General features: G+C 40.1%; 1 protein-coding gene across 1 annotated transcript; it reads right to left on the bottom strand.

Annotated features, from left to right (window-relative positions):
• Positions 1-2552: 2552 nt before the first annotated feature.
• LOC115732349 (sugar transporter ERD6-like 5) lies at positions 2553-17027 on the bottom strand. Its single transcript, XM_048276726.1, has 18 exons — positions 16869-17027; positions 16190-16252; positions 14487-14576; positions 14332-14391; positions 14124-14189; positions 13980-14045; positions 13818-13893; positions 13666-13730; positions 4644-4736; positions 4492-4572; positions 4321-4405; positions 4200-4243; positions 4061-4123; positions 3925-3984; positions 3686-3739; positions 3219-3278; positions 3001-3115; positions 2553-2859 (listed from the first exon to the last, which is right to left on the bottom strand). Exons 1-18 carry the CDS (start codon positions 17025-17027, stop codon positions 2735-2737), a joined length of 1425 nt encoding a protein of 474 aa, XP_048132683.1. The 3' UTR covers positions 2553-2734.
• Between the last annotated feature and the right edge of the window lie 447 nt (positions 17028-17474).

The following is a 17474-nucleotide window of genomic DNA, read 5'->3' on the forward strand; positions in this document are numbered from 1 at the left end:
AATAATGATCTAAAGTAAATATTGTATAAAAAGGGCTTGAAGTGAACATGATAGTTTCAAATAAGGGCGTCAAGTGGCCATCGCATTTTTTCAAATAAGAACCTGACCTCGTCAGCCGGCTAAATATTCCCACCGATCCATGGCATTTTCGTCCAAAGATAAATTTAATGTAGATTTTGGTAAAATTAGATTAAAACGTAAGAAAGCTAAAAGTTTTGAAAAGGATGAAAATTCCCTTGATTAGTTAGTGAGATCATGCCTTTTCTTGTACCTTACTTCAAATAAAGGCCTTGGCCTTTATTTGAAGTAAGGTCCACTACATATTAGATGAGGGCACTTGAAGATTTTATTTGGGATTTTTCATAATTTTTTAAATATCTTCTTTTTATATTATTCTTTTCTTTTCTTTCTTTGCTTTTCCTTTTCCTTCCTTCCACTGCGACGGGCCAATGGGGGTTGCGGGCGAGCTCAAGCTCACAGGGATCCGGCAAGCCTCGAGGCCACCGACCTTGGTGTCGCAACCTAAAATTTTACCATCCTAGGCAAAAGGATTACTAAGTTTTAAACCTAGATCGGACTCTCTTAAGTCCATACCAAATCACTACTTATGTTTTAAGTTCAACATTCAAAAGATTTAATCACGAGTTATCACTAATCGGTTCGGCATAGGTCTATTAGATACCCGAGTAAAATAACAGGAGAATATTTTACTCCTGCGAGCTAGAGATTTTGAGTTTGAAGACTTAATTACGCTAGATAACTCCAATGTCCTTTCATTACCATTTAGAAAAAAATGTTTACCAAATAGTTTGGATTCAATTTAGGACCTATCTCCTAACATGTGAAAATGTCCAAGTGGGTGCCCAATCATGAAATGAACAATACTCACAATTGCAAATAAATTGCATAAATGAATGAAATACAAGCAACTGCAATCATTAAGTGGTTCTTTTTGGATTTTCATTCGTTTAATGTAGACTAAATTATATGCAAAGTTAACCTAAATTAATGACCCGGCAAAATGTTATCTATCCTAACACGATAAGAGAATGCATGACCTAAGTCTCATGACGTGCATGAATGAAGTTAAACTTTATTCTAAATGACATACAAAGGTTATTTAAGTGAACTAACATGCAATCCTAAAAGGCATAACATGAATGCAACCTAAACTATATGACATGATTGTGATGCAATTAAACTACATGACATGTTTTTTTTCTATTAAAATTCGTAATTAAAAATTAACAAAAGTAAAAATCTATCTAAAGTGAGATATTATCTATTTTAGGTTAGGAAATACGCTAACCTAAATCCTATCTTATCTTAGATACTTATCTTGGCATTCAATTCAATTCAAGTATATTATCTGACCTAGATATTATCTAAACGTGCATTCAATTTAAATAGGAAAATACCCAAACTAATCCTAGCAGGCGATCTTATCTATAAATTCAATCCTAACCTATTAGGGAATGTAATCTAAAATCTATCCTAAATTAACATGCAGTCTATCTAGACTCAATCCTAATTTAGTATGCAAATCTATCTGAAATGTTTCTTAATCTGCATGGGATGCAATATTTTTGGTATGCTCAAAAGAGGAAACATATCCAAATTAAAGATGAGAGCACATTCACCCACTTTATAATATCCATCAAAATGTGCAATAAAAGACTAGGATAATTGAAAAAGTTATCAATAACGTCAAGGATAAAAATATTTTGTAAAGTAATCTTCTTCTGTAATCAAACCTAAACAGATAATGTCTAGAATCTCAAACATTCACATTAGATATCAATCTATCCGAAATAGGCAACAAAATATTCTTGGAGTGTTCACTATTTGCAAAATGCCTACTAATAATCTTCCAAGGAAGGGTCAAAATATGTACAATTAAAAAATGAATAAGAAGCGTTTTGGTACGTGGATTAATTTGTTATTCTAAGTTCCTCAATTTTTCACTGCTAGTCATTTATTAGTCTTCGCGATTTCCTTTGTTTCATTCACAAAGTCTAAGAATATCATATCATCTGCCTTATGATTTTTGTAAATCGAACTTCCATGAGATCCGTAAAAATCCTTTCTGCGATCATCCTAGCTCCTTCGTAATATCCCATCGATAAGCCGAAAACCTAATATAAATGTTCCAATTGTTGTACTAACATAGACATCTAGTTCCTCAATTTCCACGTCTATAAATTTAACAATAATTCTTTATGGATCACCCTATTTATTCCAAAAGAGTATGGCCATTCAAAGTATCTTCACTTAAAATTTAACCCTTACAACTTCTTAGATCAATAACTTAACTACTCGCCTTAATTCATACTTAAGAAAAACACATCTTCAAACAAGGTAACAACACCAATTACATCTTACTCTTTGAACTATAACTCCCAATTTCAAAATTTCAAGCTTAATATTTCAAACTTAGTCTCCTAAGATCCATTCTCATCTCACTAGAACTCACCACTTGAAGATTCAAATACCTCACTGGAAGACTTCTATTTCGTACATATTACCAGCGAATCATAACCTATTCCTCAGAATCCCATTTCCTTGTTTGTATGATCGTTACTTTTTATCTACTTTTCTGATATTGCAAATTTTTCCCACAAACAGGCGCAAAAAAGTTAGTCCTACAAGGAGGCTCTGGGAAGCTTGACTCACAACGCCTTTTGAGGTTGCCAACACAATGGTAGGATCAATTCAGATTTCAACAAAGCACAAATCATTGCCGGAAATGGGCAAGTGATGCTTGTAATTCTTCCAATGCGTGCCCCTTGGTCTCCGGTACTAGCTTCACAGTGAATACGATAGTCAAACCGCAAACGCATGCGAAAATCAGAAAGGTTCCTGAAAGCAGCATAGTCATTACATAGAATTGTTAGTACACACACCGGACACATGAACACATGCAGTTCGTGCTTATAGGCTCCAGAGAAGCATAGCTGGTGAAAACTACGGAACAAGAAGGAGAAAAGGAGAATTAATTACCCGTGGTGCTCCAGTCGAGCATAAAGTTGAAAGTGTAGCTAACAATCCAACAACAGGAACACCTAGCCAAGGTCACCATGCTTCCAGCGGAACCTTTAATATTTACTGGGAATACCTATTGAGATCATGTCCATCGGAATAGATAGGTTTCTAATCTTATTTGTGGCCTTGAAATGGAGATTATAGAGTGTAATGTTAGTCTCATGGTATCTACTTACCTCGGACATTATAACCCACGGTAACCCGGCCATGCCAAGGGAGTAAGTTATGGAATACACCTAATTGCAATAAATAATCTGTCAGCAACTTCAACACAACAAGTCCTGGAAAGACGGTAGAGGACTTAGAAGCACTAATATTTGATGAAGAATTCAGTTAACTGTTGCTTCCACGTTTGAAAGAACATGCGGTCAAACATTTTTCCTTTTCTTTCCCTATCTTGTCCTGGACAGATTGACCAATGAGCCTAATAAAAAATTCATTACCAATATATTATTCTAAGACTGAGTAAAAACTACAGGGGGCTAAATCTTTTTTGTTCTTTTGTCGAATTGTGATCTGACAATGTATTATTGCCCGGTAAATGAGGGTTGAGCCACAACTCGTTACGCCCTCAATCATAGGAGCTAGCCGTATAAAGAGTTGAAAAACATGAAAGTAGAAAGTATTTGTTATACATGCTTACCATAATGCATACATACGCCAAAATGGGAGTGACTTCCTTCCAATACTGCAGGTCCTGGCTTAACAGCAAAGTATTAAAACAAAGGATCAGGCCACTTCATGACATCACGGAAATGTTAACTAACGTTACCAAACAGATTTCTGTTTTTTTTTTTTTTTTTCCTGTTTCTGGGAACAAAAGAACAGAAATCAAAGAAACAAGATCGTTACCAAACAAACCCTTAGTTAGTGTTGGAGTACCTGCATGAAGAATGAGAGTCCTAGAAGAAAGCAACTCAAGCCCATTCCAGCTGAAGAAAACTGCAAATGAGGGTCAGATTTGGTTATGCGTGTGGGCGACTTTAACGACTGTGTCAATATGTACTGGTTTAGTCACCATTAAAAGCGGTCTTCTTCCAACTTTATCTATCAAGATTACATTAAGAGCGCTTGCTGGGATCTGCAAAACAGGTGAGAAATCTTGAAAATGGGACAAAGGAAACTATGTTCCAGCACGATTCTCGATAGTTGATTACCTGGACAATAGCTATGCTTCGGGTACCAATGCTGCTTGAAAAGTCTGTCAGGATAATAAGTTGAGATTACCAAGTCTTCATTCGTTATGATTGAGTAACGAATTAATAGCGCGATCTTTACCAGCTGATTTAAATATAGTGGTTGCGTAATATTCAAATGCATTTGCCCCTTCAAATTGTTGAAGCATCATCAATCCGACTCCTATCTAGGATTTGCAAACATTAGGAAATAAAAGGAAAAGCAAGACGAAAAAATGGTGAGTGATTCGAATATTTTCTAGGGAAGGCTTACTGTGAGGGAATGAGCATATCTTCGTCGAAACAAATCGAGAATCCTAGACTGGGATTGCCGTTCAAAGGCTTCTGTATAGTCCTGTAAGACAATACTCATGGAAATATCAAAAAGTAGTAAGAAAATTCTGATATGTTAAATGTAGAAATTACTCTGATTTCTGCCGCTTCCTGGGAAATGTCCGTGCTTTTGCCTCGGAGTCTCTGCAACGTGACTTCAAACTCCTTTTCTAGACGGACTTTTACCTGCCACTCATTAACTACAATAATCATCATCTTCGCAATGGAAAATGCTGAGTCCTAACTGCCAAATTGCCACAACATTAACTTCAATTTCAGTCATGAGTAAAATTTATATTGGCATGATATTCAATTCGTCACTACTCTTCCCATTTTCAATCTAAAATTTTGACAAAGTAATGTGTTTGCACATGAGAAACATTTAAAATGATCTTTTTTTTAGTACGTCGTGGTGTGCTAAAAGATTCTCCACATGGCGTACAACATTCTACTTGTGCTATTTAGATTGGCTCATCATCTAATCAACCAAGTTCCATTATGTCATGTGTTGAGAGAATACCCTGTACTATTTTGACGATTGACAAAATAATCAAAGGTTACCAATGCATCTACTAGTTGGGTAGAAACAACTTATAGATGCGCAAGCCAATGAGTTGGTGTCTGGACTAGGAACATCTGAATACCAGCAGTGCTTTGCTTCTACAAAGTTGAACAGTCAACAATACGTTTGGAAGAGCCGGAGTGTAGAAGGTGAACAGCAAATTCAATTTGAAGTATGGAAAGACTGGACAGACCGGTTGTAGAAGCAGCTCCTGCTATAGATGTTATATAAGATGTGTTGGCTTCTACATTCCTGGATAAAAAGACCTAGATCTTCTTCCAATTTGATTTGAATTCGAATTGATTTCTAGCAACTACTTTCAAGGTTTGGAATCCACAACAAGCAAACTGGAGAAGATCATAGTAGTTTTCCCTTTTCTGTCCAAGCAGTCAGAGAGTCAGATAGCCTGTAGAAGCAAAAGCCTCTATTCTTATAATGTTCTGCTTTGCGTAGGGACAGGAGAATAGAATCACCATTTTTAGGTGCATTGAGCAGATAAATTGGTCCAAAGGTTCCTGTGACCTCGAGATGGCTTTCAACGGTTAATTTGAAGATTGGAAGGTAAATCAAAGTAAAAAATAATGGCTCAGGACTTTGGTGGAGATGAAGAACTTCTATTTTCTCTCTATCATTCATACTCTCGTGCTTATACTTACTGTTATTCTCTAAGATGGTTATATTTCTTGTAATTTGGGAAAAGAGAGTGGTTTACAGAGGTGTTGCGCGAAGCAAGCAATCAAACAGTAAAATAGATTAAATACGAAAATAAATCGAGTACCAGATTTATGTGGTTCAATCATAGAGGTCTATGTCCACGAGGAGAGCAGCAATAAATTTCACTATAAATTAAACTATATAACTGATATTACAACCACACTCGAGTTACTCAAACAGTCTCTATATTTCCCGGCCTCCAATTATTTTCAATAACCCATGAGTGTTTAGCCCTCAGAATTTCTCACGAAATAATCTCTTAATCTCATGATCAAAACCAACGAAGTAAACCCTTTCAAGCACTCGACAACAAGACGTGAAGTCCAACTTCAAGACGAAACATATGTATGAACTCGAAGTCTGACCGAATCAAGGTCAAATTCAATGTCCATGTTGACGTTCCAAGTTCAGTGGCCATACTCCCACACACATTAGGAAAGGTATTGCCGTATATTTCCTTTTCCTTGTTTTTCTTATTCAATTTGGACTCTAACACCAAAAAAAAAAAAAAACTGATCTTCATGGCATATATAAATAATATGTTATTTTGAGTTGAGTTTCATTCCCGGGCTCAAATGCTAAACATAATTTAACAATCTCTACATTGACTCGACGTTTGAGTCAAGTTACAATTGCTTCACTAAAGTCCGAACTTCGTTGTTACTCTCCCACAACCCATATGGGCTCAATTGCTATAGACATCATCCAAGTTCAAGCCTCTCTTAAACTTTAACATAACCGCGGATCTCATCATAGCACCAACTGCATATGCACCTTTAACTTTCTTGCTCTTCCATCAAGCATACCATCTCTAACTCAAACATAATATGGACAAACAAATATTGTAATGACAGAATAATCAACAATGTTATCTAACCACACTCATTCGAGAGTCCGACATCCTCTAGCAGTTAATGGGGATTTATGATCGAACCAGAATGAATGGGATTGGTCCGACCTCTCGCTTGGATGGTTGACTCCCGCCATCGATAGATGTCCCATGCACGTTTCATGAATAGCAATGCACAAGAATGAATGAATTGTGATATAGCATTGAATAAGTCACTGCTCTATTCCTCGACTCAAAATCCATGAAGGACTTTAAGGGAGAGAAAAAGAGGCCCTATACCATACATCATGCTGCCTTGGGATGATTGCACTCAAGTCACTCGCCGTATGATTGCATTCGCTAGGAATCTCCTAGCCATACCAACACTAGGGGAAAAGTACACTTTTAGTGCCAAAAATTGTGTACAAAAATCACTTTAGTGCCAAAAGTTTTAATCGGATCACTTTAGTGCCAACTTTCTTGAAAAACGTTCACTTTGGTGCCAAGTCCGATTTGCTTCCTCGAAATTCTGGTGTGGCACTTTTTTATTAATATTTTCGGCTGATGTGGCTCGCCAAGGGTTTTTGTAACCCTCGCCACCGCCGCTCCACCATTGCCGACAAGGGTGGGGCATGGCCAGCAGGGGTCACCGAGCCCCGGCCGGGGGCCGATGAACCCCGCCGGCCTCAACGAGGGCCTGCGGACCCTTATCTACATCCGGGCGAGGGTCGGTACCAGCAGGGGTTGGCCGCTGGTGCACCCTCCTCGTTCACCGGTGCTTGTTGGGGCTGATTCAAGAAAAAAGGGGGGAACATATCTCTTAAGGGAGCTAAAAACCAGACTAGGCCAAGAGCGGAAAAGAAGAGGAATTTCCGGCGTTAAAGACCGAGAGAGAAGGAAAACAGAGAGAGATTCAGTGAAGGAGAGATTGAGAGAACCATGGCCGATCGGGGCCTCGCCGATCTCTCGTGCAATCGCCTCCCTCTCTACGTGTCAAAAAATCCAAAAGCCCTCCATCTCCGTCGCTCCTCTCTCTCTCCCCCGGCGGTTTGAGTCACTATGGCTACGAATGTGACCATCTCCCTCCTATTCAAACCACCAAAGCAGCCATCCCCTCCCTCTTTTTTGAAGAAGCTGCGAAAAACCCCTAAGACCTAGCGATGTCATTTACTGCTTCCGGGGTTTTTAGGGGTTATAGGGCACTATTGGCCCTCGCAAGGTCCGCTTCCTCCACGGTTGCTGCTCCCGCTTCTGCTTTTGCCAAAGTTTCCAAGGTCGCGGCGAAGCCGAAGAAGGCGAGCGATTCGGCCTCTCCGAAGGCGCCGAGCGGCCCTTCGGGGATACAAAAGGTGACTCCCCGTCTTGCTGGCGCTCACTCGATTTCTCAACACAAGCGAAGCCTCTCGTATCAAGGTTGTCCATTTTTTTATTTTTTTATTTTTAAAAAAATTTCAGCTCATTTTAATTTGGGCTTAAGTACACCCCAAATGCCATAAGTTGTGTACGGCGCTCACTTTAGTGCCAAAACTTTCAAATCGATCACTTTAGTGCTAAGTTTTTGTAACTTCAATCACTTCGGTGCCAAAACTTTCAAAACGATCACTTAAGTATCAACTTTTTTTTAAAACGATCACTTTAGTGTCAAATTCACCAAGCCACGTCATCTCAAATATTAATAAAAAATAACACGTGTCAAATTTTTGATAAGCCACGTTAGCTTTGGCACTAAAGTGATCGTTTTTAAAAGAAGTTGGCAATCAAGTGATCGAAGTTACAAAAACTTAGCACTAAAGTGATCGATTTGAAAGTTTTGGCATTAAAGTGAGCGCCGTACACAACTTATGACACTTGGGGTGTACTTAAGCCTTTTAATTTGTTTTAAATAAAATTTTTATTTTAAAATTTTTTTGTTAGTTTTTCTTTTTTTAAAATCTTAATTTATTATTTTATTTTTTCTGAATTTTGATGTCCACGTGGAACCAACGTGGACTTCATTTTTTTTTAAATGCTAGTTAAAATTCAAAAATTAAATAAAAATGCCACGTGGCAATTTTGGCTGGAATTTTTGGTCGGAGGCACCAAAATGATCATTTTCTCTCCGACTTGGCACTAAAGTGATCCGTTTGAAATTTTTAGCACTAAAGCGATTTCCGTATACAACTTTTGGTACTAAAAGTGTACTTTTGCCCAAACACTAGAGCGCATTTTATGAGCCTTCTCTGATAATGATCCGCTCATCAACTCTGCAACATATTGTGGTTTACTAGCACTAGTGCGGTGTCTCACTATGCCTTCCTTCATGCATAATTCATTTAACAGCTCTCAGCAAAACTTCATGCTACTATCGGTTCGCACATGGTTGGTCGTTTTACCAGCCTCCTTTTCAATCAAAGCTCTTAACCGCATGATTTGGACAAAAACATCAAACTTGTGCCTAAGCACAATCATTGAGGTCCTCTTCAAGTAGTCATCTGAAAATGTTAGCACAAAATTTGTACTCTTCCTCGAAGAAAACTACGGCAGCTTCTGAACATCCAAGTGTATTAATTCGGCAATTTCCGTGGTTTCTTTGACATTCACACTAAACTGTACTTTTCACCATTGATTTGAATCACGTCACCTGCATACATTCAGTTCATTACTCACATAATCACATAGTTAATTCCACTCACTTAGAACCTTCCGGTTTTTCCCGCTAATGTTCCCAAACATATATACCACAATTCAGATTCTTGAACAGATGCATCCGATGTCTCAGTATCGAAATGTGTCGTTGTCTCACCTTGAAGCTCATACATGCCATTATGCTTGATTCCTTTCATTATCACAAAGGCACCTCGAACAATTTTCAAAACACCACATTCTGAAGAATACCAACTAGCTGAATCTAAGGCACTTAAGGGAATTAGGTTTTTTTTTCAACTCTCGAACATGCCTAACTCTAGTCAATGTCTTCATAGTACCATTATGCACACATTACGAACAACTACAACATCGCATTCATTATTATTCCCCAACTGCACTTTACTACTATATATGCATTGATAGTTCCTGTTTGGTGTAGCATGAAAAGAATAACCACAATCCATAGTCCATTCATCAAACAACGAATCATTAGTAACAAAGAAGACATAATGAGCACTAATCTGAATGATAATTCAACAATACCTACAACATCATTTGCAGAATCAACTTTAATTCCCTTACCCTTGTAATTCTTCAATTTAAGGAAATTCCTCCTAAGATGCCCCTTCTTACCACAATTTCAATAGACATCACTACTAGTCTCGGATTGGTTCTATTTGAGTTTATACTACTTCTCCTAACACGAGTACAAGTTCTTTCTCTATTTTCACCTACTAAAACAGTAGATATAGATTCACCGGACTCTCTTTTATGGATGTTCTCAAATCTCGAATCCCATCGAACGTCAAACTTGTTGACCTAAATGAATTACTACCCGCAATGAAAGTAGTATTTCAACTATCGTGCAATGAAGATATTAGAATCAAATCACATACCTCATCTTCAAAGTCAATCTCAACTGTATTCAGTTGACTAACAATCACATTGAATTCATTGATATGATTATCGGTTAATGCACCTTCGTTCATCTTTAAGTTAAAAAGACGTCACATTAAATAGACCTTGTCAATCGCAGAGGGCTTCTCGTACATATCCAGTAGGGCTTTCATCAAATTCATTACTAGATTTTCTAACAAGAGAATTTTTACAGAGGATACAAACATGCCACCATATATACATATATATAGAGCATATACATACATGTATACATTATATTACTCGGCTATTAGATATAGTAGAGTAAACAAGAGGAGTGTCACATTTTCTCAATATGAGTTTTCTGAATGAGAGATTGTAAAATAATACTTGTGGGTTTACTTTTGGCTCAATCTATATATTGGAAACACTCGAACGTGTAAGGAATTGTTACTTTTTGATTGTTAGTGGATTATTTACTACTAGCTCTCATGTGGAGAACGTACCGGCACTTGGACCTAACCACGTAAATCTCTAGTGTTCTTTATTGTTTCTCATTTATTTCTCTAGTGATTTCACATTCATTTAATTGCAAGATTCATTAATGTTTCTATAGTATAGTATAAAAATTGGTATTGAAGCTAAGGTTAGGGTTTCTAGAATTAATGTGGGGATTTTTTTTTTTTTTTGTCACTATTTGGAAATTCTGTAGATACAATTATGTTTGGAGCGAAACTTGAGATTGAGAAGTTCAATAGGAAAAATAACTTTGGGTTGTCGAGCATTAAGGTGTGTGCCCTATTAACAGCCCAAGGTTTGGCAAATGCGTTGGATGGAAATAAAATGTTTCCAGAAACAATGAAAAAGGCCGATAAGGTAGAAATGATGGAGAAAGCAAAAATCATAATTCCGTTGAATGCGTCGGATGAGCTATTAATTGAAGTGGTCGAAGAGAATAATCCACAGAATTATGAGCAAACCTTGGGCACTTAATCCGATGAAATGTTTGAACAATCGCTTGTACATGATGAAAATGATGTTTCAGTGCCAAATGGTTGAAGGCACATCCATTGTAGCCCATTTAGATGAGTTTAACAAACTCATAATGAACTTGAAGATTGTGAATGAGTCATTGCCAGGGGAGAAACAAGGTATGATGTTGTTGGCATTTCTGTCACATTCTTTGAGCACTTAATGGATCACTGGTACATTTGCATATTATGATTACTTTGGAAGAGGTAAAACTTGCCTTGTTTTGTAAGGAGTGGTAAAAAAAATTATGAGAAGATAATTTGGCACGAAATTTGATTATTCGAGATAGAGATGAACGAAGAGAGTTTGGAGGAAGCAGATGGAATATGCATTCTAAATCGAGCTCCAATGTGAAGAATTGTCGATGTTACTACTATGATGAGATATGGCACCGTAGGAGAGAAAGTGTCACGCCCCGACTCTCGAGCCCGCAACATCCCTACCAAATCGCCACGAGGTCATGAAAGTTAACGTCCCAGGCGCGTTATCGACCTTTCAATTATATACGCATACGGAAACGGTTTACTCCCGGACAATATATAAACAAATAGGGATAGCATAGCAGGAAATACATACCAAGGCAGATAATCAAAAAGTAACATATACGGTCACCGGACAGCAGATGAGCCTTAACACTACTGAGCTACAGAAAGATATACAACCCCATACTTCAGGGCAGCTCACTAAGATCTCAAAAGGTTACAAGGTCGGATAATGTTAACTTCTCATCTGCTCCAAAAGACTACCCTCATAACTTGGCCTTGGTATCCGCAAAGCTCCATCACTTGGGACACGAAAGTGGTTCCCACAACGGGGTGAGATATAAATCTCAGTGAATCAAGCCTAAGCTCGGTTAGGACACTGATTCACCTATAACCTCCTAAACACGAGGATTATAAAAATCACGATATAGACATATATCCAGCCATCATATCACATGGCAATAATCACCCACATGCATACTTACCAGCCTTGAGCCACACATAATGCAATGCTTGACTCCACTCAACAGCCACATCAAACGACCAACCGAACACGCATCACACTCACAAGTATGCACTGGACACCACACAAGTCCATTTATTAACGATGATCGCACCCTTGGCACCACGGTGATGAGGATCCACGCGATCGGTTACTATTTATGAGCAATGTTCACCGATCACTGTTCGCCTTTCTTGTTCACCCGACACTGTTCACCCGAACGGAAAATCTTGGCTCCACGCTCTCGGGACTACGGCGGGGCTGCGATTCCGGCGGTCGGGACACCCATATCTAGTGGGTCTTGGGCGAGGAACAACAGAGGTCGAGGTGAGGGGCTCGGGTCGGCGTCGGGTGAGGTCTCGGGTCCTCGGATCTCGCGGCTTGAGGCGGCCGTGGTACAACGGGCTGGCGGTGCGGCAACGGCGGTAGCGCGACCGGGTGGCGGGTGGAGGTTGGCTCGGGAGAGAGACGAGGATGACGAGGCGGCGAGCTACGGCCTCGGGCTCTAGGGATGCGGGTCCTTGCGACTCGCGGTGGGCCGAGCTTAGCGAGCGGCGACCGATGACGGAGGAGGTGAAGTGGCGGTCGGGATGGCGTGGTGATGCGACGGTAGCGAGGCGGTGCGGTGGTGGCTGGCGGAGCTGTGGCTTCGGGTCCGGGGAGGGGGCGTCGTAAAAAAGAAGACCAGAGGAAGAAGAAGGAAGAGGAAGAAGAAAGAAGAGGGGGCTCGTGCGGTCAACAAAGAGAGAGGGAGAGAGAAGTTGATTGAAAGGAGGGGGAAGTGACGTGAAAAGGGGGGGGCGACAAGAGAGAAGAGGGAGGGGAGAGAAGAGAGAGAGAGAGCACGTGGGAGGTGGGGGAGGAAAAAGGAAGAGAGAGAAGATGATGGTGATGGATTGGTGGAAGACTTGACCAAAGGGGCCCACCATGGATTTAAATTGCTTTGGCATTATGTGCATTATTGAGAGGGGCAGAAGAGTAATTCAATAAATCGGGACTGAACGGATTTTTGGCTCAACCGATTGAGAATAAAATTTGGATTTCTACGGGCTAGGGTCGGTCCGGGAAAAAGGCTTAGGCGCGACGATTAAAAATCCTAAGTCGCGGTGACCACGATTTCGAGACCCAATCGAAATCGAACGACATTTCGGGACTCGTCCAAAAGTCATCACTTATGTCCTTGCAATCCCAAAATTTGCACCGATTAAAATTCAATTTCTTCTTTTTATTGAATTCGGGCAAATTTACATAGTCCAAATTTCCCGGGCGTCACAGAAAGTATCGGATTCACAAAAAAGTTTTAATTTTCGTAAAATATCCAATTCACCCCCTCATGGTTACTCAACCGTTCAATAGCCCCATCGGATGACTAATTTGAACCTAACACTCATCAATTCGTCTCCATTGGATGCATCTACATAGAGTAAAGTGACGGGCCACAATCTAAATTAAAGTTTCGAATGAGCACCTGATACACTCCATAAACTACTCACCAGCCATCTTGGAGACTCGGGGATGAGGAATAAACCAAAAACTTGAAGTACGCAGGGGATTCCACTTGAAAATGAATTCATGGACGGTGAGCTTCTGATTGTTTCCAAGGTAAATCTAACAAAACAAAGCACAAGAGAACCGAGACAGTAACCTATCAAAGCCAAGATACGCCAGGAAACAATAGTTCCTAGGAAGTACATCAACGAAATGCCACAGCACGACAAAAGCTGCAGCAAGACCAAGCAATGGTTGACGTGCAACGCATCGGAGTCGACCCCATTACCGGTTTACAGCGGCTCAAAAAAATGTTTACGTGATTTAATGCTGTGAATGCTCCCCGGACGTGTTTGGGTGTTATTTCGGCAATGTACACAGGTACCTGTTTGGCCGCAAAAATCATGATCAACGTCTTCTAGAAATCAATTAGGACAAGAAAATGCATACGTTTCTGCATTACCACATAACTTAGAATCCCAAAGCCAACTCCATGTAATAGTCTTCCGATATCGAGCCACCAAACATTCTGCAAGCTAAAATGAAATGCATCGTTAACTGCGTCACAGCCTTTTCGGAGCGGGAAATGGAACAAGTAGTCCCCAAACTTTAGTCAAGTCATCGACCATCTATCGAAGGAAGTTCTCAAGAGGTAAATAGACAGCACGAACCTTGGCAAATGCTATAGAAAGCCATCCTGCAGCGCAAAATATTTGCGAAATCCCCATTGTCTGCGTCGCAACAACACCTCAATTAAGAACTCAATGAGATCCTTTGCGGGTTCTTCAAATTCAAGAATATTTGGAAAGGCTAGAGAATGCCATACCGATCTTCGGCCCATCATATCGGTCATCCGGCCATTAACCAAAGCTCCTATTACCCCTCCTATTGTTATTATAGAACCAAAAAGCGAGTACTGTAACATGTCAAATCGGGATTACTAATGTTAGAAAACCTGAATCGTGACTCTCAAATTCCCTTTATCCAATGGTGTCTCAAGAGTCATAGCTAGCTAATGCGTTTTCGGGGCATCGACCATGCTTTTTAGGAAAACTTGCGTTGTAAACAAAAGTGGGTTGATCATTGTGACCTATGTTCACGAGAAGATCAGTACAAAATTCCATAACAAATTAAACGATACAACGAAAATTACAATCACCCTCGAGCACTTAAATACCGTTTTCTAGCCTCCAATTATACCCGATAATATTTAGCTCTCACAATATCGTGTGAAATGATATTTTAATCTCACAAAGGAAATACACAAATTTTTAACACAATAATCTAACTACCCAAATTACTCTCGAGTGTAATTCACAAACAAAAATAAACTCACGTGAAGAACACTCACAAAGGCAAAACCTCCTTTCGTTGGTGCTCAAAGGTAGGGGTGAGCAAAAAAGACCGCCCGGACTAGGACCGATGGTCCGGTTCCCGGTTTTAGGGGGATCCGGTCCGGTTCCCGGTTCCTAAAATTGGAACCGGTGACAGGGCGGTCCGGTTCCCGGTTCCAAAGCCTAGGACCGGACGGGACCGGTCCTCTTTTTTAAAATTTTTTTTAAAAGATAAACCTAACATTTACTTCTTGTTTAGGTTTAGGTCCTTTAGGATTTCTTTGCTTCACTTCGGTGCAGTGCCGCAAACATTTTTTCTTACCTTTCCACTGTCCAATCTCCACTTATTTCACTACACAGACGAGTCTTGAGTCATCCTACCGCTTGTCTAGCCTCAAACTTCATTGGCGCCTTCATTGGCACCGTCTACAAAGTGTGCATCTATTTTTCGGAACCGCGGACCAAAAATCCTTAAAACCGCCCGGGAACAGGGATCACCGGTCCGATTCCCGATTTTTTATGGGAACTGGACCGGACCGGAAACTGCTCACCCCAAATCAAAGGCACGCTTCAAACACGATGGGTCTCCTCTATTTGTAGCCAAGAGAAGATCTTGCTCACCATCGTTGACTTTTTGGTGAAAGAAGCCCATCACCAGCTAGTCAAGTGGCCGACAATACACGCTCTTCAAGTTGGCGGGAAAGAGTACGATCACCTCTCTTTCGTGCGCAAAAGAGAGCTCCGCCAAGACATGACAAATAAACAATTATTTCCCAAGTCTCGAAGTCCAACTTGGGACTAGGAAGAAAACAAAAGAGGCAGGCAAATCCACTTTTGAGGATAAAGAGGCAGACAAGTTCCAAGGACATTCCAAGACGTCACATGTTGTGAAGTAGTGGAAGGCGAAAAGAATCCTTCAAGAGTAAAACATTATTCAAAGGAGGGACATGGATCGCATGATTACTTCTAATAAATGCCACAGTGCGGAAATTGTTCATATGCTACGACTACTTTACGCCCCTCGATCTCATGCTTGAGATGTATTCTATCCGCTAAGATGTGATTTGAGATCGTATTAGAAGATGTTCAGCACGGAATGTCACCGAACGAAGAATTGGCTGAAACCGGTAGCAATTCATTATACTTTCTAGCAATACACAGAGAACATGTAGCATGTATGCTTGATAGGACTCACTGCTGCCGTAGAGAGGCCCAAATCCTCCATTATGCCCGACTCGGCGGGCGATGAATACCCACACTGCATGATAAAAATACGCCCTTGGTTATGGTAACTTCTACCTGGTGAAGAGTAACTATACGAGAGACTATAGCTTAAACAGAGTAATTAAGAAATCTAATTAGTTTGTCTCTCTCCCAAACTGAGTTTCATAACAAACTTAGTTAATCCTAAAGAAGCAACTTTAGTCTTTTAATGTTGTCCGAATTATGACATTCTTGAAAAATCCAGGTCAGCATAATATCTTTGGTTTATTAAACCATGTGATCCTCAGCCAGTGCTTCTGCAACATTATTCCCTTTCGCTCCCCACCCGCCCCGACAAACAAACAAAAAAACAACCGGACATTCAACGAGAATTGCAGACAAGGATCTTGCTCGTTGTAACATCGAACGAATGCCAAGACGAAAACCACCATTTTTTATCCAGAATGAAAGTTGCTAAAAGACAAACATTGGCCGAGCAAGTCGCTTCTTCCTCTTTCTTTTTCTTACGAAGCGTTCACTCGAATTTGACGAACCCCGTCGTGGGAAAGCCAAAAAAAAAAAAGTGTGCTTGACAGAAAATTGAGCGGGGTTCTTAGTGATCAAACTATGTGCACACAATTAACGAAAGGACTTGATGCAATAATTCTCACAGTACACCCAGTGGTGAAAGACCCGCAAACGGCAACGAGCGTGCTAAAAACGACCGAAGGCGTGACCGAGTGATCACTTGAAGACATGGATTTTCCATAGTTGCGGAGAAGCAGAGAGCTTGTGCACAACCCGTCTCCTTCTTGGCTCTCTCTCTCCATCCCTTGAAGAACATGAGTCGCCTACCAGCCGGTGCATATAAAGGACGGTCGGTTGGTGTGTGTGTGTGTGTGTGTGAGAGAGAGAGAGAGAGGGGAGGGCGAGAGGAGCGAGGGGGAAGAAAATATTAGGTAGTTTGGACTGCATCGTAGTCTCATGGTTCACTCCACTAGCTAGTTGCCACGTGTCCGGTAGGGGCCATTTAACTTTTTTTTTCTTCCTTTTGCTTGAAAAACTCTGAAAAGGAAAGCGGAAAATTTCAAATACAGTAGATTTATCTTATAAAAGGATGTATTCTAATTTCTAAAATTTATCACAAAAATATAATTGAGTCCTAAAAGTTAAAAAAATTACGATCAAGTCCTAAAAATTATCAAATTGATGAAATCGAATCATTCTATTAAGTCCGTCCAACATGGCTAACGAAAAAAATAGACTTGAAAGTTTTA

Source organism: Rhodamnia argentea, chromosome 3 (genome assembly GCF_020921035.1).
Source record: "Rhodamnia argentea isolate NSW1041297 chromosome 3, ASM2092103v1, whole genome shotgun sequence".
NCBI classification, from domain to species: Eukaryota; Viridiplantae; Streptophyta; class Magnoliopsida; order Myrtales; family Myrtaceae; genus Rhodamnia; species Rhodamnia argentea.

What these genes read in the sequence shown, in the direction of transcription:
- LOC115732349 (XM_048276726.1), bottom strand. Translation starts at nt 17,027, where the DNA reads ATGGAGAGAGAGAGCCAAGAAGGAGACGGGTTGTGCACAAGCTCTCTG. An exon ending in CCGAGTCTCCAAGATGGCTG is followed by an intron (nt 4,737 to 13,665) that starts GTGAGTAGTTTA and finishes AATGAGTGGCAG; the next exon opens with GTAAAAGTCCGTCTAGAAAA. An exon ending in GCTCGACTGGAGCACCACGG is followed by an intron (nt 2,860 to 3,000) that starts GTAATTAATTCT and finishes TGCTGCTTTCAG; the next exon opens with GAACCTTTCTGATTTTCGCA.